Genomic DNA, 27,400 nt, shown 5'->3' on the forward strand with positions numbered 1-27,400 from the left:
ACCATTTTATTATTTTTCAAAAACATGTTCCCACTGTAGCACCTGCTAGAATGACAAGCCTACAGAACAGGCCCGTGCGCACATTTTGATTATTATTTATCCTTATCACCAATCAATGATTCATCATATCCAAAACTGTGACTTAAGTGTGTACTGTGTCATAAATTTATAAACACAAGCAAAGTTATATCAGACTGCAACAAAAGTTGGAACCCTTCCTAAATCTGAGGATCTGCGCACGGGCCTGCTACAGAATAAAATTTATTCAACTCTGCTCGAACCAAATTTCTGTGAGGCCTTCGACAGATCATATTCTCCAATTCTGACCACAAACTGTAGGCAAATGGATTCAGATTTGGACTTCCAGACGGCCTGTCTATGACGGCTATGAACCCACTTATTTTTTTTTTTCAAATGAAAAAACGAAATAGCAAAATATACTTATTTTTAATATGAAGTCTGTGATTAATGACAGAGTAACACTAATTTAAGTTTAGTAATCCAAAGTTAATTACAAAATATATTAGGTAAGGTAAGGAGTTTATTTTTTAAAATGTATTTATTGCAGCGTTCCAAAATATAGTTAAAAACAGAAAATCCGTTGCCTTCTTCAGTGCCACTACGACCAAGCTGAAAATATAGAGTAGGGGGTCAAACAAATTTGTGCTGTTTATAGACCCAATTCAAAAACTTTTGTTGAATCATTAAGCTCCTCATGGAGTATGGAATAATTATAATAATAGACCCAATACAGTATCGTCGGCAATAGTTAAGTGATGCTACCATAAAAAATAATCTGGTAGGTAAATCGTCGTCGAAAATGTCGATAAAATCATGGAAATCGTGGACTCGGATCGGGATGTAAGCGCTTATTCCATAGCTAGAAGGATATTTTTCTAAATGGGATACTTCTAATTTGACGAAAAGTGGGAGAACTTATTTTAGTTTCAAACCAATCTCTAGGTAAGAGAAAATCTTTTAATAGTACTTCATTCGGATTTGAAACTTGTTTCTGTTAAACAGGATTTGATTTGGCTTATTTTATATTTATTTTTATACATTTTAGAAATAATTTCGGTATCAGTTTTTGCTTATTCGCTTAGCTAAATATCATCATATATGTCAATTACAGTTATATATTAGTTTTATCATCGAAATAAAGCCATAACCGCTCAGAATGTTTTACTACGCCTAATATTTGTGAAGTTCACCAGGCCAGCTGTGTCGGTTGTCTGCTGTTGAAACAAAGTTTACCGACTATAGCGTACAATGCCGGGGTGGAAAACTCATGTAATCATATATACGTACTAAATGTGTACATATGCACATAGGCAGTGAAAAGGGGCCGAAATCAAGAAAAGTGCAAAAGAAAAGTGGAAGTGACAAACGGTATGAAACTTTGGAGCGCTAAGCAAATTGCTTGTCTAGTACTTACTTGTGTATGAATGAGTATCTACAAGTACGCTCATTCGCTCCACGGTGAGACACATACGAATATGTAACTGTTAGATACTTTTTTCACTAATTCAACTCAACAACAATGAATGATGATGATGACAGCCTCGGCGACGACAACTACTACAGCCAGTCTAATAATGTAACTCAAGTTGGCGTGTTCGTTCGAGCTGTGCTTGCAAAATTTGCAAAGTTGGGAAAAGCAAAGGTTCTTTTATACATATTTTTTTTTTGTTTTTGGGGGAATACGGAAACGGACAAAAGAACAAGAATTGCATAGAATGCGTAGAAAGCACATAACCGCATCATAGCGTTGGAAATAATCGATAAAACAGGCAAATGTGAAAGCCGCTAAAAAGACAATTGCGACGGAAAAATAAGCAAAAACCAAGAAAACAAAAAATAAAAATAAAAAATTAAGTAAAGCTACTTAGAATAAAAAGTAAAGGAAAAAATGGAAATGCGCTTACACTAGCAAACGCGCACAGTGTTACAAATGTGCTAATGCAGGCGGACGGTTAAAAGGAAAGGAAAAGTGCTCGTCGTTGTTCATATGAAAATTGTTTATACACATACACACATACACATATGTCTACTTTTCGACTTGTATGTGTGTAAAGTATGTGCAAGTGTTCTTTGTGCGTTTGCTGATGCTGCTGCAAATGACAAGGAAGTCGAAATTCTATTCGCTTCAATTCTGCTGCTGTTAAAAGGAAATATACAATAAATCCTTAGGAAAAAATCAACTCGACCAAAAATTTAATGTCGTTCTGAGTGTTGAAATGTATTGTAGTATTTGCACCAAAGTGACCTTTCACAGTTGGATACGAAACGAAATCAGCGCCGTGCGTTTGCACACCCCCAACCAAAGTAGCGATTACATGAACGACAACAGCAGCAGAGGCAGTGGTAGCGGCGTCGGTAATAAAAAGAAAAACACCAACAACAACAACAATAATAAAAACAAAAACAACGACAACGATATTTTATATCCTGTAAAGGCAACGCTTACAAAAATATGAAAAAATCGATGCCAGACTCCGATACTTCAACAGTCACAACCATAGCCATAGCCAAAGCTATATAGCCATAGCTAAAACACCAGCAGTGGCAAAGCAATAGCAGCAGCGGCATTAAAAGCTACAACAGCAACAGCAACAACAACCACAGCTCTTCTCATTGCATTGCTGAATTTAATTCATTCATCGTAGCACTTTGATATTGTATTTTCACTGATTTTATTTGCTGTGCTGCGAAAATTTCTGTTTCGGTGGGCATAAAAGGAAAAGGCAGAAATTGTTGTTACATACATATGTATATGCATACATATATGTAGTTGTTGATTTTCCGGGTAAATATTATTTACATATGTGCAAAATGAAAATGATGTTTTTTTTATATTTATTTATACTTAACTGCAGCATGCAAAAGAGTAAATAGAAAATAAATAGATTAACGCAAATGAGATTAAAAAGAGTAGGCAAAAAAATCTAATGTAAGCTGTAAGCTCCAAGCTCCAAATAAGCAGGAAGGTTTTGTGAAAATTATGTACCCGATACATAACATATATACATACATACATATGTATGTATGTATGTACATATAGATCCATGCAAAGATATATGTCGTTGGTTGTGTGTATAGCTGCTGCGTTGTGCACAATTGTGCCTACTCAGAGTGTTTGCTGCTCTGTATTTCGCACAGTGCGCATTTGAGTGTTTATGACAAAAAGCTAATATAGCGCTGAGATTAGCAGCTATTGCCGGTGCAACTAATTATATACAAATATAAAGTGTGAAAATGTGCACGGCACACTGGCATGTAACTAAGTAATTAAAAACAGAAAAAAAAGAAAGAAATAATAATTGGTATATATAAATACTTGCTTAAATCATGTGATGAAAATATTTGAATCAATTTAAATGCATCTACAGAAATATACCTACATACATACGAGTACATATGCGTGTATGTGCATACCTATTTTATGTGAAAAAAGTGTCAAAACGCCTAATTAAATAAGTTTTCTCCATCTCTACCCCTCTTTCTCTCACTCTTCTCACACAGAGTTTTATAAATTATTACCCTACGCTTATAAAAAACAACAAAACAAAACAAAAAAATTTAAATATAATAATGGCCACTTCATCGGAATTACTGCATCAGCCTGAATCTAATAACGGTTCGGAGGAATCTATTAGCAATTGTGCAAATTCCAGCAATTTGCTGGATTCGCATGTCGATGAAGAATCAATACAAACAACTGGCGCAGATGCCGAAGTGGCAACATCACCTGAAGTCCACGAAAACGAAGATGATAACTCCAAAAAGGATTTTAGTGCAACACCTTGGTATGACCAAAAAATACTCACACAAATGCGTATACAAAAATATATAGTTTGCATGCATACATTCTTTTGCACAAGGAATTTACTACCCACTCCATTTCACCCACATTCCACCCCCTCGCTCACTCACTATTCCACTATAACAACCCTCTCTCCTTCTCTCTCACACTCTCTTTTGCGCTTAGTTACTGTGTCGCTCATCATTTTCGTAGCGCAAAACTAATTGAATTTGTTTCTGATTTAATTAATCAACAGTCACGAAAGGACGCAGGCACAGGACGTTGAACAGGAACAGCAGCAGCTAGAGCAACATCAGCAATCAACACCTACTTCACCCTCCTCAATACAAACCCATGAGGCGCATAGCAATTTTTCACCAGACGAAATACCCGAACCTATTAAGGTGCTAGATGATATAATCTCTGAATTCGAAGACACATCAAAGCCAACGAACGCAGGTGGTAACGGTGAAAATCAGTCCGAGGATGATGGTTACATGAGTTTAAGTCGAAAGAAGTGAGTGGTTATGAATGGAAGGGGTTGCGTTTGGGGGAATTGCTTATATTATTTGTTTAGTAACTTCAATAATTATTGCATGCTCCACCGGAAGGTATTGACAGTGAAACGCAGCTAATTTGAACTTCGCTTTATTGAGAATTTTCATTTTAGAAAAAGTGAAAGTTTTTTTTTTGGTATTCAAGTAATAGTGTGCAATAATATTAAGTATAAATTTTACTTCTGAGCGACTCAGCGCTGCTGGCCATTTGCTTAAACGACGAGAGAGCTAAAAAAGTTCACGATAGGTTAGGTTAGGTTGAAGCGGGACACACTCACTGTGGGGCACACTCAGGTTCATAGCCCATTGTGATCCCGCATGGGGAACTTGCCCTTATATCTCCTAAAACCAGTGTGTACTTTTCAAAATTTTTATAAGATCCTTGATTCCGACAGAACTGAGATCTTCCAATTCATTAAAGGATTATCTGTCTAGAATGGTAAATCTCCGTCTGGATAGAGAAGGACAATAGCACAGAAAGTGCAAGATTGTTTCTTCCTCTTCCTCATCAAGACAACTTCTACAGGAGTCATGTGCTGGCACACCCATCCTTTGAGCGTACCTAGCTATTAGGCAGTGCCCCTGAAATCAGTGTGCTAAGACTGTGCTTTTCTCGTCTTGGTAGAAGTTCTACGAGTTTAGAATTGAGAGTGGGCCACAGTTGTCGGACGATTTTGCAAGTGGCTTCATTACGCCGTCTTTCATTCGCTGCTCTTACAGTTTCTTCAAAGATAAGTAATTTACATGTATGCAAGGGTATACTTATATCATTGTCTATTTACTTATCGGTCAATTTGGTGTCGATTTTCGCTAGTTCATCGGTTCTACAGTTTCCCTCAATGTCATAATGGCCAGGAGCCCATGTTATCATTAGGTGAAATGACTCAGTCATCTCGTTAAGAGATGTGAGCGGCATTTCATGGCTACCTTGGAGACTGTCGACTGCTTTGTGAGGGATTTTATCGCCGCCTGGCTTTCAATGAAAATGTAGACATCATCTCCAGGCATCACATCACCCTGTACCAGTGTCGCGGCTTTTATTAATGTCATCAGTTCAACCTGAAAGACACTACAGTAGTCGGGAAGCCGAAAATTGAAGGAGACCCCAAATGTTCGCAATATACACCTCCGCCCACCCTGCCCTCGAGCTTTGAGCCATCTGTGTATACATAGATGGCCTCTCCTTGTCTTACCTCGTCTCGTTCCCTCTTCTCCCTCGAGGGTAGGAGGGTCCTGAACATTGTAAGGGCAAGTATAGGCGGAACTGCATAGTCCACTTGCCCGGGAAGCTACAACATGCCATCCAGGATTTAACGTGGCCATAGTCTTTGTTTGATCACTTACTTAAAGTGCTCAGCCTTATTGCCGCACTGCGCGCATTACATCTTGCCTGCAGGTCCACCGGACCGAAATTTAATATCGCATACAGTACTTTCGCGGGGGTGATTGGCATTGCTCCGATTGTGAGAACAGATGCGAGTCTTTGGACCTTGATAACTCTTTTAATGTTTACGCCCTTCTCAAGGGCATTCCACCATATTGCAGTACCTTAGAGAATTGGTTTAACTACGGCTGTGTACAACCAGTGTTTATTCTGGGTTTCAAACCCATTTTTTCCCCAATTAGCGCATACAACGTAGCTTTGCGTACTCTATCTGCGACTGCAACTTCACGATATGAAGAGGAAGTGTTCTGAAATATGAAACTATTTTTCACTTACAATATTCGTTTATTCGTACTATAAAAAAATTTAAAAACTCTCAACGGGGATATTCCAATAATTTGTTGTCTCTTCAAGCTCGCAATTTTCAGAACACAATTTTCACCTCAAATGCTTGCCCGGAGGCTAATTGTTCTCAATGTAGTATCTAGTCTGTTTGACTAAGGCACTTACTAGGTGCTTTAATACGTTTTGCGGTTCGATAAGAAGACCACAATTTTATGGTTTGGAATACATTTTATTACTCAGTATAGTCTTCCTGAACATCAATACACTTGTTCCAACGGGATTCCAATTTTTGAATTCCATCCCTGAAGGGGGAATCTGAAAAACGCTTACCCCTAAGGTTTTTTTGTATGTCTGAAAACAGATGGAAATCACTAGGGGCCAAATCTGGTGAATACGGTGGATGCTCTAATAATTCGAATTTTAATTCATGGATTTTAGCCATTGTCAAAATGGTCTTGTGACACGGTGCATTGTTCTGAAAAAAAAAATAACTTTTTCTTTTGCAAACTTGGTATTTTTTTTACGAATATCCACCTTCATCTGCTCTAAAAGGTTGAAATAATATTCAGAATTTATTGTTTTACCAGTTTGCAAGTAATCCACAAACTAAATTCTTTTCGCATCCCAAAAACTGATGGCACCAACTTCTTGGCCGATTTCTGGACACGAACTCGTTTTGGAGTCGAAGAACCAGGTTAACACCATTTTTTAGCCACTTATTTTGATTTAGGATCGTGGTGATAGACCCAGGTCTCATCCATGGTGATGAATCGATGCACAAAATCCAATTTGTCCTTTCGAAAATGCTTTAAATATTGCTGAGAAAGCCGCATTCGAATGTGTTTTTGTTCCATTGTTACCGAATAAGACACCCATTATGCCCACTCAGCTTTTTGAAACCCAAGTCAATGTATTGCAAAGTCAAAAAGTCAGTCAAAGTATTGCTTACACTGCCCAATGAGATGCCTAGAATTTCTACTAATTCTCTTTCAGTCAACGGACAGTGTTCCAATACGATATTCTATATTTTTTCTATGATTTCTGTGTTGTTACTGTTTTTGGATGTCCTAGACGAAATTGGTAGGCAGCCGCCGTAGCCGAATGGGTTGGTGCGTGATCACCATTCGGAATTCACTGAGAGGTCGTTGGTTCGAATCTCGGTGAAAGCAAAATTAATAAAAACATTTTTCTAATAGCGGTCGCCTCTTAGCCGGCAATGGCAAACCTCCGAGTGTATTTCTGCCATGAAAAAGCTCCTCATAAAAATATCTGCCGTTCGGAGTCGGCTTGAAACTGTAGGTCCCTCCATTTGTGGAACAACACCAAAACGCACACCAGAAATAGGAGGAGGAGCTCGGCCAAACACCTAACAGAAGTGTACGCGCCAATTATTTATTTTTTTTTTTAGACGAAATTGGTATTAAGTCACATAGTCCCAATTGCCTTACGACTACAAAGAGATGTTGTGCCATCGTATTTAAAATAAAAGTCACGCCTACGAAATCAGGCTCTAAAGTAAACTTCATTTTCAAAAAAAGTGCGCATCGAAAGTTCACAAATTACATCAAACGACCACACGTTGAGTATTACGAGGTTGTTAGACTATTTATCTTAGATTTTCAGAGCCATAGATGAAGCAGTCGATTCTACATACATCCCCAGTTCTACGTCACCGGCACGACCCGGTTTTATATGTGTTCAAGGACTGTCCTCCAGCAGCACCCCCATACACGTATGGGAATGAATATGTTAATACAACAACAAACACGTACCGGAATCACTTGGGTTTTTCCCCGACCAAGTACTATTTTTAGTACAAAAAGTACCCTATAACCTGTACGGAAAAATTCTTTACTCATAAAATTCGGTTCATCCGTAAAAACTCTGGTCATAAGAAGGTAGCAGAATTAATTCAACATTTCTTGAGCAAATGTTCAGCACTCTGGGTTTTATACTTCTGAGAAAAGGTTTTGTAAAAATGTGACCAATCTGGATATACTCTCGGAGGAAGTGTTGAGTAAATACATCGAATGATTTGAGTTTAGAGATAAGTAGCGATGAGATCGAGGAAAGTTTTATTTCGTATACATGTAGTGGGTTTTTTAGACTCTGAGTGAAATCTTTATAGATTTATTTATAGCCTATGGCTATGGACTATTTAGATTTGTAACTAATATTAAGCACGGATGGGAGATTAGCAAATTCGGGCATCCCAAGGATGATTGATTACCAGGTGTGACCATCCCAAGGTGGATTTATTAAGGTGACAGCATTCACCCAGCTGAATTTTTCGCCGTAGGTATGGCTTACGTCAATATGATATGCTTTGTTTGTATGTATTGGTATGTTCACATTCGTATGTTTACATTTGATTACTGATTTTGACGTGATGCTTGGACCAAACGCAACAACAAATACATGTAGGGTTTTACTTATATGTGTTTGCTGTCACCTGTAATAAATTCGCCTTGGACCATCCGCTGTGATGAAAAACAAAACTGTGAGAGTAACTTCCGCTACCACTTCATCGCGAGCTCGGCAGCAGAATTCTGCTCGCATTTCATCTCACACATATTCACACACTCACCCAATCAGTTGCTGTTCAGATGGCAATGAAGCAACATGAGTGGAGACTGCGTTGATTTTTTCTTATATCACCAACACAATCTCAATTTTTTTCGTAAACCAACCGCTGTCATGACTCCGGTTACATCAGCCAATCAGCTGATTCCTTCCAAATTGCTGAGAGCCGCTTAACGGTCTGAGCTTCGTCACATCTCTGGAATCTTTTATGCGACTTTAAACGATGCTTACTAAATTAAGGCTGTAGTTTGGCTATTAAGGTTTCTAGATTTGCTTTTATGGCAGCTACATTTTCACCAAGTGTGCCGCTTAATACGTCTTTTCATATTCGAAAAAACTCATTTAAACTTCTCTATCACCTTCTAGCATGCACAAGCAAGACTTCGAAAATGTCTCACAGAGCAGTATAGGCAGTAATGTACCACCAGTCACGACACCAACTCAAGAGTTTCACGAATTTAACAACACCACAGATGTTACCTGCCAAAGCTTGGAGAAGCCTGTCGATCAGAATATTATACAATCCACTTTGGTACGAATGCACTCGGATGCATAGGTGCACCATTTTTTTTTTTAAGTGAAAAAATATGTTTTCATTGCAGCCAAAAGCGCGTCCAGCTTCTGCGTTGACGAGCAACAACTACTCTAGTCTTCCATGTTGTGGTGCGCGCTCTACATCATTGGACGGTAAAACGACGCGCGGCGTTAGCTGTAATGGTGAACGCAACAAGCTGGGTATCGATATTAGTGCGGTACATAATGCAGTGCTACGCGGTGGACTGGCAAAGCTACCAGGTAATAGAAGGTTACATACGAGAAATTTCATCATTTCATATTTCCATATCGCTTCCCATTCCAGAGCCAATTCTAAATGAGCATCCCGTTACTATCTATCCCGGCCGTTATTCACCATCAGCCGAACACAAACGAAATGCTAATCGTCCACAGCGTATTTTATCCTCTGTTGAGAAACACAAAGAAGTTTGTCACATGCTTAATCCTTTGTCATCGATTTCCTCTTCATCTTCCTCGTCAAGTTCGAATTGTGTGGGCTTGTTGGATAGCAGCAAAATGACAGATATCCCTAATAATATTCTGAAAAAGCCATATATACGTAAGGATCTTGTTACAAATGAATTTAGATTAGTAAGTGAAGATGATTTCTCGGACGATTCGATTGAAGAGCAATCATTGTCGCCAATCACTTCACACTCCTCGCCACATAAACAAACTGGCATTGCGTGGGAGATACATTTCAAGAGCAACAAAAAGAAGTCGCGAAGTTCAGCGAAGAAAAAGCCGCCACGCAAACATGTAATTTTGAAAATCTCTACCAAACATCTGCTATTTCATGCATTTTCATATAAATACGATTCGATATTTTCCAGACCGCCGATTGCATTGCTAAGACAGAAAATGGCGGATATCCTTTACCCATAGTGACTGGTGATTCATTTTATTCGAAAGATGCTGAACGTGGCTACCGTCGAGAACCGGTTGTTATAGATGCATTGGATGGGCCAGATCACTGCTCGGGCCAGACCACGGCGGATATTTTAAATCACTGTTTGTATCGCCATACAAATATGTTGGGTAAAGGCACATTTATAATACGACGGGCCACAAAGAAACCACCAACCACAATGGATATATTTCGCAATGAAACCGAAGATTTGGATGGTATGCGTATACAAGACCAAAGCGACTATGAAGAGTTTTCATCGATGGAAGGTCACGAAAACTGCAAGCCAAATGAGACATTAAGCTCGAATTCCAGACACAGTATAGAATTAGTAGCGCCTATAGGACCCACTTTGCCATCACCCAGGTGAGTCGCACATAAAAGAAAACTATGCTTTTTATTACGTTTCAACGAAAAACTACTTATAGGGACCGCCTTTCTTTAAATCTGGAACCACAATTACCAAATATTTTTACCAAAGAAATGTTGGCTGTGCATAAAGGAGAGCGTTCATCCTCCGAAGGTTGGCGGCATAATAACCTAAAAGAAATTTTATATATTTAAAATATTTTGCATTTTATAGAACTTCTGGCACCCACTAAGAAGGCATCGCTTAAAAGAGAGAATAAAAGACGCAGTACTGACTCGATCAACACAAAGTCTTCCAGCTATGAAGAAACTGAGGAAAATGAATCGAACGAAAGTGCTAACTTGTTTTCGAACAAAAAAAGTTTCGATGCTTGTAATTTGTATGCTTACAAGAACGATGCCGCAGGCTGTATGAAAGGACCAGAGTTTGCAGGTAAGACACACAAAAAAAAATAGTGGAATATTTAAGGCGCTCAAAACAGTTTTAACTGCCAGTATTCACCTGCTTAAAACGCTAGCTTACTTGTTAACCAAGCGGAACGACGCAAGTGAAGACCGCAAAAAGTAGGAAGAATGTTTTTTCTCTCCTGCTTCGCGGTAAGCGAGATGCCGCTTGCTTTCAAGTGCCATATTTGTTGCTTGACAGCGCACATTTCACGAACCTTCTTGCTAGATGACATGTTACAGTTTCAAAAGCTTTGCCCCACTAAATTACTACGTACTATACCTTCGCATAAGTCGCCTTAAAGCAAGTCTTAAACAGTAGACCGAGTTTACACTTGGAAATTAGATATGAGCCCTTCCTATTATTTGATGTTTATTCGCGGCCGCCGTAGCCGAATGGGGTGGTGCGTGATTACCATTCGGAATTCACAGAGAGGTCGTTGGTTCGAATCTCGGTGAAAGCAAAATTAATAAAAACATTTTTTCTAATAGCGGTCGCCCCTCGGCAGGCAATGGCAAACCTCCGAGTGTATTTCTGCAATGAAAAAGCTTCTCATAAAAATATCTGCCGTTCGGAGTCGGCTTGAAACTGTAGGTCCCTCCATTTGTGGAACAACACCAAGATGCACACCACAAATAGGAGGAGGAGCTCGGTCAAACACCTAACAGAAGTGTACGCGCCAATTATTTATTTATTTTTTTATTTATGCACGGAGATTCGAAATTACGCACTGCGGGTTGATACATTTTTTCTGTAACTAAACGAATTTAGATCTCGACTCCTAACAAACTAACTTTCTTGGTTCGGAGCCAAAACAAAAGTAAGAGACTCTCGTATCGAAGTCCATGCCTTTTCTGTTTTTCAAGTGGTGGTAGAACGACCAGGGTATCTAATGTCGGACCTGAAGTAGTCGAAAAAGCTCCGGAGCAACAGATGGCCTCAGTACGTTGTAGTCTTGATAAGGTCCTGACTCCCACGAGAGAGAGTCTGCTCATCCAGACCACCGATGCATACCTTGGAATGCATGGATCTGTTTCAAGCGAAGGTTTATGCTGTTCAAGAAGCGATGAGCTTTGTTGTGGAAAACAGATGGAGAGGCAGTTCTATATATGTCTGCAGCGATAGTCAAGCTGCGCTCATGGCCTCAGACAGCCCCCCAACCACATAAGGGGTAGTCGAGATCTGGAAATCCCGGCTGAACTATGTCGGTAGACATAATATCCTGATGCTAACATGGGTCCCGGGACACGTGGGTATCGTGGGTAACGAGATCTCTGACTCCTTAGCTAAGATGGGTTCTGAGGCTCGGAGCCCGTTCTACCACTACATACTGGAGCCATCAAAGCCACGGTTAGCAAATGGGTTACTACAATCCACAAGCGAGCTTGGCAGACTGAGAGGCTCTGCATATGGACTTAACTAATGTTACCTGTTATGTCCGAACGACTTTCACAAATCCTTCTGTCATTAAGCAGAAGGGACTGCAGACAGCTGGTTGGGCTGATGACGGTCCACTTTCTGTGGGCGAAGCACATGGAAAAGGTAGGGGTAGGCATCTCAGAGAGTGTACTCTGCCCAGCTTGTGAAGAGGAAGTAGAGACGGCGGACCACTTCCTGTGCGTCTGCCCCGCCTTCGCTCGAATCAGGCATGAGGTCTTTGGCACTGATGTGTCAAGAAGCTATCACCCTCGCTTCTACTCAGATTTCTTCGGAGGTCGGGTAGATTTAAAGAAAATTAAAAGACAATGCAAGTGCAGTACAATGGACTTAATTGTGTCTGAGTGCTGTACTCGCTTGCGCGGCCAAAAAATAGTCGGTAGTTTATGATTTATTTTTTTAGGGAAAAATTAAAAAAAAAGAAACGTTACCTTACAATCAAACCTTTACTCGAACTATTTTTTTTTTCTCCTGATTACTGCTTTGCCTCTACAAGGCTTCTCCAACGTACGCGGTTAAATGCTAGCGTCTCAGCATTCCCAGCTTGTGTTCATGGAAGAAAAATTAATTGCAAGATGGCACAAAACTCCTTGTCCAATTTTGTTTTTGCACAACTTTTTTACTTATTTAGAGAAATGGAAATTATTTTGAGTAATGGAAATCTTTATTTTGACCTTTTCGCGCTCCATTGCTTGTCTGCTTGACTACTGCAGCTGTTGAGTTCACAAGTGTCAAATATGATTGACTTACGACACCATTTGCAGAAATTATAACCCTTTCGATACGGTGATTAATTTTGCGCCACTTCACTATCTAACTTGTCTAACTGCACGTGTTCATTCCTTCTTATTTCGCTAATGCCTTTGTATCTCTTTTGCAGACTTACGCTCCTCAACAACAACGACTCCACACACCGATCTAGCGCCAACACTTGAAGAGGAAGAGGAACAATACAGCGATTTCAGCTATAGCGGTGCGCCCATTGAACAAATTGAGAATATCGACAGCAATATAAACGCATTACTGCGTGGAGATATTGCGGCGGTACGTATTGTTGAAGGCGGTGCGCATCCTAAACGTCCACTCGAATTTCGTCCCGGTGTGCATAAATCGGAGAGCGCAAAAGAGATGCTGCTGTCTCAAAGTGCATTCGGTCCATTGCCGCCATCACCACCGTCATCTAATCCGGACTTATTTGTGAGTATTGTGAATAAATGTTTTCTTTCGCATAGTTAGAGAACCAGGGGAAACAGTAAATCTGCACTTTCACAAGTTTCCTCATGGTGAAAAGATTTTAAGGGTGAGCTCTTTAACAAATTGTTATTCGGCTCCGAGCGAATTTGACAGAATCACCTAACGTCACTGGGGTGTGTTTACAAAAAAAATGAGTATATGTTGGTGTTTTACACAAAATTAACCAATGACACTTCGTTGCCGTCGGGACGACTAATTGGACGAGTGTGTAAATACAGGGTTGGCCATATTAAACTGACCTATGTGATTATTAAAAAAATATGGAAAAAGAAACATTTTTTTGTGTTTCATTGTGAAACACATTTAATTTAGTTCAAGGAGATTCGTTTACATCACTTTTTGAATATGATATCGCGCAAGTGGTCGCCCTTAGCTCGTATAGCGTAATGTTCCCGTTTTTCGGCGTTTTCCATAGTTTTGGCCAGCGTCTCGGCCGATATGGCGGCTATTTCCCGTCGGATATTGGCCTTAAGGGGGTCCTCTAGTTTCTCGTCTGTTTTTTTTCGGGTTTTTCAATAATTTTTAACGGGCAAACGATCAAAATAATAAATCTCATTGTGTTCACATAATCTTTAGTAACATTTAAATGAGCTTTACAAATTTTTTTAAGACAAAATATATAATAGAATAAAAGTTATAGTGGCCGACAAGAAGACATAAAGTAAAAGAGGTGCTTGACGGTGACCAAGATTGCGGCTGTTTGGCTTATCTGAAATCGAAAAACCAAACGACATTTTAATCTTCATATTTAACCAGTTAACTGTGGCGCTCCCATTTAAAAGTACGCACAGTTTTGTGTCACCAGAATTGAGCTATGACGAGTATATTCGTCAATCACAGAGTAAGTTGCGCTGGTAAGATATTGGATGAAAAAGATGGGTTTATTATAAAATTGGGGACAAATGAACTAAAAATAAAAAAATAGTAATTTACAGAACTTCTGGACAACTTTATACTATTTACGCACTTGAAATTCTTACGTTGCACTGTGCTTATTTGATAAGAACTGCCGACACTTGGTAAGATATGCACTGACACTCACGAGTTAGCTTTCTAGTTTATAAATCCACTTTTTGACTTTTGCCTTTGCCCCTTTTAGGTTAACATCTAAAAAACGTTATCATCGCACATAACTAAATTCATTATGCGAACTGGTGAACTTTTTCAACCAGTGCATACGGGGAAGCATGCCATCATCTCAAACTGTTTATATTTTCTATTTGTTTGCTTTATTCCGGCATAGCCTCAAAATATTCTAAACATCTTGAAATTTGAGAAAATGTGTTGTTTTTTTCAAAAATTGTAATTTAAATAGCCAATGGTCACTAATTTATACGCATGACGAGTATACTCGTCAATCACAGTTAACTGGTTAAGACTAGCGATTGAACTAGAATGAATTCTTAATTACAAAAATTAATTTTTGTATACACTTTTGAAAACTAAATTCTATTTTTTACTTATTTTTTCTTAATTTTTTCGCTCATAGGAAAAAAACTATCGAAGCAATCATGATAATCCTAGTTCAATCGCTGGCTTATAATATATTAAAGATGAGGTATATATGTGAACAAGATCGGTTCAGTAGTTTTTGAAATATCGTGGTCACTATTTTGAAAAATAGTGTTTCGAGAAAAACGCGTTTCAAAGTTCGCGCAGCGTTGAGCGCGCTAAGTATACCTGCTCCGTTCAAGGCCGTAACTTGTGAGCCACTTCGAATATCGAAAAATCCTTCAGCACATACTTTTAACACATGTTGTAAATGTGATTTATGAAAAAAAAAAAATTCGATATTTTCGACCCAAGAAACTAGAGGACCCCCTTAAGTGCGCCTAGTGTCTTTGGCTTGTTGACGTAAACCTTAGATTTCAAATTACAGTAAAAAGTTATAGGGTTACTCAATGGGTCAGTTTAATATGGCCAACCCTGTACATGTGAAATGATCGTGCAAATTTCGGCTCGCGATAAGATTGTGTTAGTGATATACAAAAACATCCACACAGTCTTCACTCATGTTGCTTCGTTCTATTGAACAACGATTGATTGGACGAGTGAATACATATGAAATGAATCCCCAAGTGACGTGGCTGTCAAATTTACCCTCACAATTATCTTTTTCACCATAGCTAAATAGCAAACCTGGTAATCTATCATCTTTGAAGTTCCCTTACCTAAACTCACCTCATTTAAAGTGTTTCACCACCCACAAACAACCATTGATTCAAATAGGAATTAGTCGTTTTTTTTTGTGTTGAAATACCTAAACTAGCTAAGTTTTGGTATAGGATCTCTAGTTTCTGTGATACATTCTTAAAGTATGCACGATGTATATACAATTAATTCCGTTTCCAATTACTAGGATTACGATGCTCTACCACTGCCACCGTCACCGAAGGATGCCCTCTTGATTAATGAGAGCAATCGCAGCCTTGTTAAAGGTTTTAAGAAGACGACAACTGCCGAAATTCATACGCCTTCCTCCTTGGGCGATGAACGTCGAAATCGTGACAATATGAACGCTTTGCGTTATCTAAGCAACGATTTGCCACCCTTACCACCGCCCGCTTTCGAGAATATGCCACCAGCTGTGCCACCACATCGTGGACATTCAGTGAATACGATGAAATCCTGGTCCATTGATTCGCATTACAAGAAAAAATCACCGAAAATGTTGGGTTACGGTAGCGGCATTACTACGCCAACGGGATCTCAATACGAAGGTTCGTACTCAACGAAGCGTTATGTTTCCTATGGCACCAAACGGAGCCTGAAACAATCGCCGCGCGAAGAATTGCGTTTGCAAACTTCATGCAGTCTTCCGGAGACACCAATTTTTGCACGAGGGTAACTGCAGACTATTAGGAAAAATATATAGCATCTACTAATTGCATTATTACCTTTACAGAAGCTGTGACATACCGCGCACCCCGTTCAGACGACAACCCGAAAGTGCCATAAGCGGTTCGCGCACAGCACCTCGTTCCAGCACATCACACAGTATTAATATAGGCAACACGATGGGTGGAATGCCAACTGGTACGTATTTCTGTTTGATGGTCGCCGTAAAAAAGAATTCATTGATTTAATTTTATATCGCTATCATTTCGCAGGTGGCAATACATTCGGCGCAGGTATGTGCCGCCAACGTTCCATGAACCATGCGCTTGCTTCGAATGAGATGTTACGGTTGGCCGGTGCACCAGCACGGGGCTGGTATCCGAAACAACGCTCTATGCGCCCAGCCTCTACAGAAAATATTGATCGTCTGAGCTCATCGCGCGTTTGGGATAGTGCTGCCGGCATGTCTGGTACCGGGCAGTCGAGGAAACCGTTAACGTTGCCGCCAAATTTGACGCCATCTTTTTTAAATAAGTCGCCAAGAGAGGCTCTACGTCGCGTAACGAGTCTTTTGATAGCGAAGAAGAGTGAGTAATGCTTTAATTAAATTTCCACAAATTTAGGGTTAATTAAATTTTACTTTTAAAGAGTTATATCTACATAAGTTTCCATATTCTAATATTCGTATCTTCATCTCCCTTTCTCTGGAAATATGTACTTATATAAGGTTCCTTTAGCGGAAATTTAATATTATTATAAAAGTTAAACCATCTTCTTCTTTTTGATTGGCGCGATAACCGCTAAGCTATTTTGGCTGAGTCTAACAAAGCACATCAGTCGTTGGATTCTTTTTCATGCTACCCGGGGCGCCTTTTGTACACACCAAGTGAAGCCAAGTCCTACTCCACCTGATCTTTCCAACGCAAAGGAGACCTTCCACTTCCTCTGCTACCACCAGCTGGTACCGCATCGAATAGTTTCAAATTCGGAGCGTTTGTATCCATTCGGACGATATGACTCGGCCAGCAGAGCCGCTGAATCTTTATTCGCTGCACTGTATCTATGTTGCCGCAAAGCTCGTACATCTCATTGTTCCATCGCCTGTCGTGATCTTCCGGAGAATTTTTCTCTCAAACACTCCAAGGAAGTTAAACCATCACCTCAAGACAATGTAGCACATCAGACACGGAGATGTTGCTTCCGTATGGTTTCTTATAAGGAGTTTTTTAACCGGGACGACCGCTATTAGAAAAAACTGTTTCTACCATTTGGTGTTTCATGCACGGAGATTGGAACCTACGCATTCCCGCATGGTATTCACGTACCAACCCATTCGGCTACGGCAGCCAAATCCTAAATATTTATGCGAAGTGTTTATGCTATTACAGCACCAACGACCCAAGAACATAGACAGGAATGGTGAAAATATTTTTAGAAGTGTGGCCAAGATCAAACCTTTAACCGGCTCTCGGGGATTAAGAAGGAATCAGCTGATTGGCTGATTAGTCATAACAACGGTTTGTTTACTGCAACACTGAGATTGTGTTGGTGATATACGAAAAAAATCCACACAGCCTTTACTCAAGTACTTCGTTGCCGGCTGAACAACGACTGATTGGACGAGAGTGTGAATACGTGAGAAATGAGACGGCAACATTCCGCTGCTGAGTCCCCGGTGACGTTTTTCACCATAGCTGATGGCCGAGCCTGGTAATCTATCATCATTTATCGATGGGAAATCGTATGAACAGGGCATTAGTTTTACACTCAATGAGAGCAAAAAAAACTTGCAAATATCATTAGGCTGATAGAATACAAGGTTGCGCCCTCCGAATCCGCTGTGTCGTCAGAACCCAAGGATGGTGAATTACCAGGTTGTGCATTTTGAATTCGCTGTGTCGTCAGAACCCATGAATAAACAAACAAAAGGAAGGGGAACTACTTGTTTATAGGCGAAAGCAGTCAAACACAAGAAATTATATGCACATACACACACACTATCTGGCCAAACGCAAGAAAACTGTATTTGGAGGCTTTATATTAATGTCTACTTTCACAATTTAACAGGCGGCACTTCGTTTTCATTAGTTTGCTTAGTTTAAATTACCAAGCCATTCACTGAATTTTCGCAAACATCTGATTTATCCTCCTTTTGTTCTTTGTTGCATTGGTGCGGGACTCGACATCAGATTTGTCAAACTCGCTAAAAATAAAGTAACTGTTTTGGGAAAACGCTACTTTTCGTACTCAATTCAACTTGATTAGAGATCTGTGGAGTTGGACAGTCCATGATAATCCTGCAAACATAATGAGAATTTGATTATGTTTTTCCTTTAAAAAAAAATCACGAATTTAGCAACGATTCCTCAAATCCTTATTCGATTGAGAAAATGCATACTATTGGGTTGTTCGGAAAGTAATTTCGTTTTTTTTTTGGTGAAAATGAAAGATGATTTTCGTATAATGAATAAATAAAGTGTTTTCCAATTAGAGGTGTTATTTTGATATTCAAAGAAAAATTCTATTTTTTAATATAAATGATCGGATGTTTATTTCATTATAAAGAGGAAGGTATGCGGTAAGGTTTGTGGAAAATAACATCATGCAAATGACCATCACGACCTTTTCATGAAATTTTCCATAGCCGAATTGCAAAGTGGCTGCCCTGTGTCCTCGTCCTCGATAGCCTCACGAATTCCATCTTCGAGGTCTTGAATCGACCCTGGGCTGTTGGCGTAGACCTTCTCTTTCACGTGGCCCCAAAGAAAAAAGTCGCAAGGTATTAAATCACAAGATCTCGGTGGCCAATTGTGATCACCTCTTCGAGAGATAACACGGTACGGAAACTTTTCTCGTGAAAGATCAATGGTTTCGTTGCTTGTGTGGCACGTAGCGCCGTCTTGTTGAAAATAATCGTTGCCCAGATCAATGCCATCCAATTTCGGCCATAAAAAATCTTTAATCATCTGTCGATAGCCTTTTATATATTTAAATAACACCTGTTAAAGGGAAAACCCTATATTTAATTAAATTATATATTGGCCATTCTGATCCAACACATTTGCCATCGTGTTGTTATTCGTCGGTTTGCATCAACTAATGCCTTTCTCGCGTCTTTATCCGCTTCAATCGGTCTTCCAGAACGTAGTGCATCTTCGACATCAAAATTGCCAGATCGAAATTTTGCAAACCAGTTCTGGCACTGGCGTATTGCCATCAACACATCTTCTGCATACACATCGGTTAATTTCTTACTGGCTTGAACAGCATTTTTACCTTTTCTATAGTATATATATATAATATAATTGGCGCGTACACCCTTTTTGGGTGTTTGGCCAAGCTCCTCCTTCTATTTGTGGTGTGCGTCTTGATGTTGTTCCACAAATGGAGGGACCTACAGTTTTAAGCCGACTCCGAACGGCAGATATTTTTATGAGGAGCTTTTTCATGGCAGAAATACACTCAGAGGTTTGCCATTGCCTGCCGAGGGGCGACCGCTATTAGAATAAAAAGAGGTTGTCTGTAAAGTCGGTTTACTGATGATAGTTTAACGTGATAACGTCATAAGAAAATACTGATTGAATGGTTGCATTTTTCAAAAGAAAATTTTAATTTTATTTGTTTGATAGATATTTTGTATGGATATAGAGAATGAGTTAACATTAACATAATATAATATACTTTAACATAACATAACATAACATAACACAACATAACATAACATAACATAACATAACATAACATAACATAACATAACATAACATAACATAACATAAGATAACATAAGATAACATAACATAACATAACATAACATAACATAACATAACATAACATAACATAACATAACATATCATAACATATCATAACATAACATAACATAACATAACATAACATAACATAACATAACATAACATAACATAAAATAACATAACACAACATAACATAACATAACATAACATAACATATCATAAAGCATTCACCAACAGCTTTCATTTGATAAGCATATTGTACATACACATCCGAAGGTTACCCGGGTCCACGTTTTGACCTATATCTCGAGCCCTATTTTCAAAATGAAATATAATCCATGCTACTCGTGGATGATGTAGCTTTCGAATGGTGAAAGAATTTTTAAAATCGGTCCAGTAGTTTTTGAGCCTATTCATTACAAACAAACAAAGTTTTCCTATTTATAATAATAATGTATAGACAACATATCTTATAAGGTATAAGGTAAATATTACCATACATTTTTTCCTTCATATATAATAAAAAAATTAATAATAATAACATTAAAACAACAGGTATTATTAACAAACTTGGTTTTATTTTAAATTATTCAAGTGAATCAAATTAATAATAATCAATAAGAAGGCATATGCAAATACAAATACGTGAATTTATATATGTACATATGCGCATATACATACATATGTATATACGCTCACCTAAGTAGGAGAGAGCAAGATGTCGAACGTTGCCGTTCGTTTGCTTTGTTTGCTTTGTCGTTCGTTCCGCGCTTTCGCTTGCAGTTCATTCAATGCAATGAGCAAGGTAACGACAAATGAGCAAGGTAACGGCACTGAGCAAGGTAACGACACATTTTTTCGTGCGTGCAGCCTGCTAAATCGAATTATAAGACGTTATCACGTCAAAAGTTGTTATTAATTTTGCTATCACCGAGATTCGAACCAACGTTTTCTCTATGAATTCTGAATGGTAAGTACGCACCAACCCATTCGGCTACGGCGGCCGCCGTATAGTAAAAAAAGTAAAATATGACGAAAATGCTGCTTATTGCTCGCCATATTTAAAAGGGCACCGACCAAAAACTGCTGCGTAAAATCAATTGAACTTATTCACACACAAGACTTGCTTTATCACCTGACATATATTATAATGACAATGCGACTTAAGTGTGAAGTTAGCTGTGCAAAATACAATTAAATCCGCTACCGGGAAAAAACGAAATTACTTTCCGAACAACCCAATATATTCATATCCACCGCTATCCAATTAACTATTATTTTAACTCATTTTTTCATTGTTTTTCAAAATTACAGAAAACACTAAAGAGCGCAAGGGTAAGCCATATTCGGATGCCACATTCGATGGAAATCTGACTTTCGAGCAAGAAACTAGTAAGCAACTGTTGTGTCCGTCTAATCAAAAATATTGTTTGAAAAATGTTTCTCTCTATTTTTTCGTAGCAGTCCCCACTCCAAAGGATAATGCACGCAACTTTAACAATACGTCACAGAAGCCTCAGAAGAAAAAAGGCCTTTTTAAAAGCTTATGGAAAAAAACAAAACACTTTTCACTAGATCAATAAGTAGCAATAACAGAGCATACACAAACCATTAAAATACGGAATATTTACACAATTAGCACACAAATCCTACCCATCCATCCATCCAAAGAGCCGCAAACATTCACATACATATGTATGTATGTACACCCACACATAACCACATCTAACAGAGTTGCAGATTACCGATTATTATCATCTATTTATTATCGTTATATACTCACAGTTGGCATAATTTATAGCCGTTGATATGATGCTCATACTTACATACATACATAGGTGCATACATAAATACTTTAAAAGCGACAGCATATAAAATGCGATGCCAGACAAATTTTTACATAAAATAAATAAATAACACAAGCATCAATACACAAAATTACGAGTACGAGTACGAGTACATTAAATGAAAATGCATAAAACGGAAAATTACGACACACAGAGTATAGAAATGCACAAAGCCGCAAAAATAAGACTGAATTTAAAAAAAGGAACAAAAATTTAAATATTGATATTTCAAATATAAGACACAACTCAGTTCAGCTTCACTTACCTAAAACTGGAAAACAAAAACAAAAAAAGCAACAAAAAAAAACAAAAGACAACAATATCTTCTCATTTTTTAAGAGTTAATAAAACAAAAATGTTCAGATTAGCACGAATCTAAAAACTACATAATAAAAATTTCGTCAAACAACTTTGGTACCAGCAACTTTGTAGTAGAATTTAGATCCGAAATTTCGAGACTTGTGTAAATTGACTGTATCTAATTAGAATTTAGCCATACATTGAAGCAAAGCCAAGCAAACACACGAGGCAACTACCTAGTCAACAAATTAAGATTTTTGTAGGATAAAGTACTTATTTTCCACACACTTCCAACTTACACTGTAGCAACAACTACACTAGAAGAACCTGTGTTGGGTTAAACTAATTAAGAAACGAATACTTTTAGCATTTAAATGCATATTTTCGTATATTTTACTTCATTTTTAAGTATACATAAATATGTATTTTGAAAAATTATAATATTTTGAAAAAAAAAAAAACGAAAAAAAAACAAAAAAGGTCCTCTCTATTAAGCAATATTGGGCTCTCGCATGTTATATGTATGTAGTCATTGGCAAAAGTATTATTTATTCAATGTTTATTTAAAGTATATATACGTACATGTATTATTAGTCATTTTTATAAAGCAAATAAAGTTAGAAAGAAAACAAAAGGAGTTAGTAGGAAAGCACCAAATTGTAATATCACTCAAATGAACTTATTTTTATGAACGTTAGATTTGCATCTACGAGCAAAAACAAAAATTAGGCCGGTACGGCGTAAGTGAGTTTTGTTTACAGCCATGAACGAAAGTAAATGAAAAAAAAAAATCCAATGTTTGTATGTAGTTTGTCAGCAGTTATTGATGCAAATATACCTAAAGCATGAAAACTCACTTGGAAAATGATGGCGAGGCTTAAAACTGTTATTTCCGAAAGTGCCAGGTGGAAAATTGAAAAATGGTAGAGTATAGTAAGCCAGCGAAAAAGCTTTGCTCTGTTTTTTTTTTTGGCGTAACGAAAATGAAAGTTAAAAGTTTAACGAAAATCAAAGAAGAAATATCGTGGAATACTTAAAATTCGCTTTGCTAAACGCACAACTCCGAAAGATTATAGGCATACATGAAGGCGAATTTCTTACTTTGTTGTTCGCAATTTTGACAAGTCTGACGTTAGGCTCCTTTTCAATCCAAAACAAATAAAAGGAGGAGAAATTATATGTTCAAGGTGAATTGAGTCCCATAGGTGGTGCCTTCCCAAAACAGTTACTTTGTTTTACGCGATTTTGACAAGTCTGACGTCAAGTCCATTTCCAACACAAAACAAACAAAAGGGGAACGAGAAATTGCATCTTCAAGGGCGAATTGAGTACAATAAGTGACGCCTTCCTAAAATAGTTATTTTATTTTTCGCGATTTTGACAAGTCTGACGTCAGGTCCATTTCCAACACAAAACAAACAAAAGAAGGACGAGAAATTACATCTTCAAGGGCGAATTGAGTATCTTGGGTGGTGCCTTCCTAAAATAGTTATTTTGTTTTTCACGACTTTAACAAGTCTGACGTCAGGCTCCTTTCCAATACAAAATAAACGGACAAAACAAACAAAAAGAGGAGGAGAAGTTACATATTCAAGGCGAATTGGACACTGAAGTTGGCGTCTTTCCACAGTTACAATACTTTATTTTTTGCAAAGCTGACGTCAGGTCCCTTACAAATACAAAATAAACGAATAAAATAAACAAATCTGGATAGGTGCTACAATATCCAGAACGCTATTGGGCCACAGTTACGCGGGTCTCGCGCAGAAGCTGGAGCTCTTCGTCTGCAAAAGGAGGTGGTTGGGCTCTGATAACAGCATTCGGCGGTCGGGAGTTTAGTAAGGTTTTTGCCTGCATACTGTCCGATCTAGTAGTTGTAAGTATATTATGTCCTGGATCTCGTCAGTTTAGTTTAAAATATGTCTCCTGACGTGCTTTGAAGGGGACTCGGGATACCTGCGGTAGCACCCAATCAGAAACTGCTTGCTGAGCAGTTTGTTGTGCTACTTTACAGAAAGCAGGTGTAGGAGTTGCAGAAGGAGCATCAGGAGACATCCCGTGACTGTCCGGATAGCAGTATTCTGACAGGTGTGAAGCTTTGGCTGTGTTCGTAAATGCAACATGACTTGCAGCATAAGCATCAGTGGCAACACTGCAAGTTTGACATTTGATACTTCTTATACAATTTTTGACAATTTGCAAATACGTTTGTTTGCATTTTTGAACGCGTATAATACTAAAATGGAAATTTTGCTGAATCTAACACTAGACGAAATTTGTGAGCAAAGAAAAGATAGATTTTCTTTAAATTTAAGAAAAAGAAGGCTATTGAAGTCAAAGAGAAAAATGTTTAGTACAAATGTTTGTCTTTAAAAAGAAAAATACCTAAAAACAAATCGTTTATTAAAACAATAAAGTCGTTTCCCGAGGACATTTTCTATTCCCATTTCCGAATGAATTGGGCCACTTTTAAAGTAAGGTTTTATAAGTTTTATGAAAATTAATAATTTATAGTTTCACTTTAATAATTTGCTGTTGGGGGAGTCATTGAGTGCCTTGTACCATAAACTTCGCCGAAGTCCTCAAAATACCTCCAGGATGTAGCTTCTCTACCGGAAGAATTATTTCTTTTCTTAATGCGCTTGTACGTTACCAAGAGATTTAAGCATTTTCTCTGCGCTGTGGTACTGTCCAGTCTTATATTGGGATTTACATTTTTAACCTCGGTCACAACTTTCTTCCACAATACATTTTTTTCCTTCTACCCGATTTAAACTCGTCCTCAATATTCAACCGTACTCTCAGCAATAACTGTGTCTCCGCATTACTGAGATTTTCACTAAAAATGTAAAAATAGTAATTTATACAATTATTATTAACATAATTTAACTAAATTTCAATACAAAAATTAAAATAAAACAGTTTGCTTACTTTTCATCAGACATCGTAGTTAAATGCAGTAAATGCAGTAAACAATTTTTTGATAGAAATTATGTGTGACAACTGATAGAATTGTTGTCTTTTTGAACGCTTGATTATTGCAGTGCTGCGATATTGGCATTTCTGAACGTTCTGTTTGTTATGCAATTGTAGTTTGCGCGTCATGTTGCATTTACGAACACAGCCTTTATCCACTGTGAATCATTGGTTCCAGGCAACCAGACAGACGCAGAGTGGTTTATAGCCGACCACTCAATTGCTTTAAATGTCGCCAGCAACATTTCTTGTCTGCGCAACCTGGTATCCTATCATCCTTGTCCTTGCAGTGCACTAAGACTGTTCAGCAGGGGATGTCTTCAAGCTGTAATAATTGCGGCAGTATAATGAGATAGCATCACATGCTGTACGAGTCCTTACTAAAAAAAGTTCTGAGCCATCAATAGTGGATTTCATTGGAAAACAATCTTCGTCGCTGAAGCTTACTTTTGACTGCAAAGCTTTATCAATAGGAAAAATATTCGTTATTAGACAGTAAAAACCTCTATGTGCTTCAAGATGCTCAACAGCGACCTCAAAAAGTGATAACCTGGTCTGGATCTCATATAGGAAGGTTGAGTAAACCGCATTATTATGCCATTTTTTCGTCAGTGGAAATTATCACCACGTTACGGTCGGTACTTTTGTTTTAACACCATAAAACACTCCCGATAAATTTTTGATGAATGTTTCTGTAATATACAAGCGCATCGTTCCGGTCATGTAGAACCGACTGTCGACTGTCGGAGTAGCATCTATGTTGCTCTCAAAACAGCTTCCTATTGTGTCTTGTTAGATCAATTTATCCTGTTCAAATATTTGAATTACTGATTCCCGAGAAATGATCCGGTATCTATCTCGCTTATACGATTTAACGCCCTCGAATTTCTTTTTATGGTGTCACGTTAAGGGGGTCTTCTGGTCTCCAGCGAAAAAAAAAATCGATTTTTTTTTTTGCATAATTTTGTTGTATGTGTATGCGAGAATACGCCACAGAAAGGATTTTTTGAAAATCGCATTTTTTCACATTTTTCTGGGCACCGAAGTGTACCCTCCTCCGGCCGTTTTATCATAAACTTTATCTTTAAACGCGTTTCCCCGAAAATCGTGTTTTTTAAGCATTTTGGTCACACTTTTCATAGTAGTTATACTCCGATTTCAATGGTTTTGGTCTTAAAAGGTTCGGAAAACTTACCGCTAAGTTTCCCCGTGTACGATTTTTGAAATTTTTTTTTCATTCCATTTTTATAACCTTTTAAAGTTCAAAAACTGAGCAAAAAAAATTTTGTTGCATAACTTTTGAAAAAAATTAAAAAAAAAAAATCTGTTACGGGAAAACTTAACCAGGGCAACTCTGAAGACAACGCATATCTAATTTTTGCTTTCTGATTACCCAGGTGGAAAAACCGTGACCAAAATGGAGACCTGTTTCGTTTGGAGGTGGACGTCTTCAGCGCCATTTCAAGGTCGCGGGTGTTAATTTTTTTCAAAGTCAAAACCATTTTTTAAAAGCCAAGACATGTACCTTTAAAATAAAAAAAAAAAAATTTTTTAAATATTCACAGGATTTGTCACAATCAATCCCCAAAAAACCCTTCATTTCAGGGCCTCGAGACCAGAAGACCCCCTTAATTCGTTGGTTTAAGTTCACAAGGAGGTATAGGAGGCAAGGAAGCTTAGGCTCACTCATTAAGAGAAGTTCAGAAACAAAATCCTACGCGAAAATATTTATGAAAAAAAAAGTAGCTGAAAATTAGCTTCGAGGAAACGAACAGTCCAAACGTCTTCTGGGAGGCCATGTGAGACATGAGATATCTAAAACATTCTATGCTCTACTTAAGTGCACATTTTTTAAGACTCCTTTAAAAACCCTTTACAATAATACTCGGACGATGTAAGCTCTTTGAATATGCGTTAGAAGCTAGTTAGGGAGTGTCTGCCTCTTCTTTTAATCGCTTTGTAATACTTTCTAAGCAATCTAAATTTAATACCAGCATTCAACGACATTTTGGGGGCCTGCTCTGGCCATCGGTACAACAGTCAAATTGTTCT

The 27,400-nt window shown here is 38.1% G+C and overlaps 1 protein-coding gene across 3 annotated transcripts; it reads left to right on the forward strand.

The window, feature by feature from the left end:
• The first annotated feature begins 1,477 nt into the window (after window positions 1-1,477).
• Window positions 1,478-24,193, forward strand: LOC129247231 (uncharacterized). 3 transcript variants are annotated; one of them, XM_054886266.1, is made up of 15 exons: window positions 1,478-1,663; window positions 3,523-3,806; window positions 4,059-4,319; window positions 9,038-9,203; window positions 9,274-9,466; window positions 9,531-9,985; window positions 10,060-10,499; window positions 10,562-10,656; window positions 10,717-10,935; window positions 13,265-13,581; window positions 15,998-16,482; window positions 16,544-16,674; window positions 16,749-17,063; window positions 21,540-21,617; window positions 21,690-24,193. In XM_054886266.1, exons 1-15 carry the CDS (start codon window positions 1,541-1,543, stop codon window positions 21,806-21,808), a joined length of 3,681 nt encoding a protein of 1,226 aa, XP_054742241.1. In that variant the 5' UTR covers window positions 1,478-1,540; the 3' UTR covers window positions 21,809-24,193. The 3 variants fall into 3 exon arrangements, with proteins under 3 accessions (XP_054742241.1, XP_054742239.1, XP_054742242.1); XM_054886264.1 differs by having other exon boundaries at window positions 1,479-1,663; window positions 21,687-24,193; XM_054886267.1 differs by having other exon boundaries at window positions 1,586-2,806; window positions 21,687-24,193.
• Window positions 24,194-27,400: the final 3,207 nt, after the last annotated feature.

The sequence above is a fragment of the Anastrepha obliqua genome, chromosome 5 (assembly GCF_027943255.1).
Source record: "Anastrepha obliqua isolate idAnaObli1 chromosome 5, idAnaObli1_1.0, whole genome shotgun sequence".
NCBI classification, from domain to species: Eukaryota; Metazoa; Arthropoda; class Insecta; order Diptera; family Tephritidae; genus Anastrepha; species Anastrepha obliqua.

Excerpts from the sequence above, each read along its gene's own strand:
- LOC129247231 (XM_054886264.1), top strand. The coding sequence starts at position 1,541 with ATGAATGATGATGATGACAGCCTCGGCGACGACAACTACTACAGCCAG. Across the intron at positions 10,936-13,264 it reads GAAAGGACCAGAGTTTGCAG|ACTTACGCTCCTCAACAACA; the intron begins GTAAGACACACA and ends TCTCTTTTGCAG. Across the intron at positions 16,483-16,543 it reads ACACCAATTTTTGCACGAGG|AAGCTGTGACATACCGCGCA; the intron begins GTAACTGCAGAC and ends TTACCTTTACAG.